Source organism: Haplochromis burtoni, unplaced genomic scaffold, assembly GCF_018398535.1.
Source record: "Haplochromis burtoni strain Fernald_Lab_line unplaced genomic scaffold, NCSU_Asbu1 Contig_5484, whole genome shotgun sequence".
Taxonomy (NCBI): domain Eukaryota; kingdom Metazoa; phylum Chordata; class Actinopteri; order Cichliformes; family Cichlidae; genus Haplochromis; species Haplochromis burtoni.
In genome coordinates this window covers 1-1,677 of record NW_024587845.1, presented here as the reverse complement: position 1 = coordinate 1,677, position 1,677 = coordinate 1, and the positions used below count along the sequence as shown (strand labels likewise).

At 40.1% G+C, this 1,677-nt stretch overlaps 1 protein-coding gene across 1 annotated transcript; it reads left to right on the top strand.

The window, feature by feature from the left end:
* Positions 1 to 99: 99 nt before the first annotated feature.
* LOC102293977 (odorant receptor 131-2-like) lies at positions 100 to 1,532 on the top strand (the record flags this gene model as incomplete). The annotated part of the gene is made up of 2 exons (XM_005953574.2): positions 100 to 246; positions 711 to 1,532. Coding segments are annotated over exons 1-2 (969 nt in total), but the record flags the coding sequence as incomplete, so codon positions are not given.
* Positions 1,533 to 1,677: the final 145 nt, after the last annotated feature.

Here is a 1,677-nt window from a genome sequence, read left to right as displayed (position 1 = left end):
GTGTGTGTGTGTGTGTGTGTGTGTGTGTGTGTGTGTGTGTGTGTGTGTGTGTGTGTGTGTGTGTCTCATTTCAGACTGGGAGGATTTGTCGTGTCAGACATGAATTTGTCTTCAGTCAATTTCTCTTCCACTCTAACCTCGTATGAGGAGAATCCCCTCCTGACCAACTACATAGTAGCTGCAGCCCTCTGCATCACCATTAATTACATCAATGGCACCCTGATCCACACCTTCAGAAAATATCAGGTATAAACTCGTACATTGTTGTACAAATCATGAAAAAAGAGTAGTTTATCACTCTCACTGTGATTCATTTTCAGATTTTTCTATGTAAAAAACGACATTAGGAAATATTGATACAGTGTGCTTCTCTGCAAATAGTGTATTTTTATGCATCAAGGCATGCCTTTAAATCTAGTCTTTTACTCAGAATTATTGAAATAAAATAAAAATCATCTGCTTCTGAAAAACATGGAAGCTTTCTTTAAAGGTGTAAAATTTCAGGAAAATGTGATTAAATCAATATTAAGTAGTTCGAATAGTTAAAAATCCTTATTGTAATACTTTGTGTCAGTTATTGCTAACCGTAGAGTCTGCTTTCAGTACCATGTAGTGAAAATCTTTTCTTGCCCATTTGCAGAAACATCAAATTGCTTTAAAAGGAATCCTGTTTCGCTCACATGTGTGGATTCACTGTTTTTACTCTACAGATCTTACATTCAAACCCTCGTTACATTCTCTTCATCCACCTGGTGATCAATGACATGATGTGGCTTTTCCTGTCAACTCTTCTCCTCATCATCAGTTACGCCCTGCGCATCTTCTTCGTGCCTTACTGCATCATCCTGCTGATCATTTCCATCATCGTCTCCCACAACTCCCCATTAAATCTGGCTGGCATGTCAATCGAGTGTTACATCGCCGTCTGCATGCCTCTCCGTCACGGGCAGATCTGTACAGTCAAGAAAACCTACATTCTGATTGGTTTGATCTGGGCTGCCAGTGCACTCTCTATCCTCCCTGACCTGTTCATCCTCCTGGCTACAGAGCCTCTGCAGTTCTTTCACTCTAAAGTGAGATGCGTTAGAGATTTCGTGTTCAGAAGCACATACAGCCTGAACAAGAGGGACGCTTCACACATTGTTTGTCTTGTCGTGGTCTGGCTCACACTCATATACACCTACGCTAGGATTATGTTTGCAGCCAAGGGACTAACCGGTGACATCAAAAAAGCCAGAAACACTATTCTTCTTCATGGTTTTCAGGTGCTGCTACTTATGCTGAATTATGTGAGGAACATTTTTGAACGGAGCTTGTTTTTTTTATTCCCGAACCGGGAAAGTCAAATACGATTTGCTTCCTTTGTCATTGTCCAGATCATACCACGGTTTATAAGTCCCATCGTTTATGGACTGCGAGACCAGACGTTCAGGAAATATGTGAGAAAGTACCTCGTTTGCAGTGAGAGAGGAATCACCCACCCAGAAAACACCACTACTAAAAAGGCCTCACTTAATGTTACATCTGCAACAGTATGAAACTCTATTATTAATTTAATTTGTGTTTTTATGCTGCAAATAAATAGATAAATACCATTGCTTGATTTTATAAAGCGTATTTCTTTTTTCCGGGGGGGGGGGCTTATAATTATTCAATGAAAAGAAAATATCCACTGGG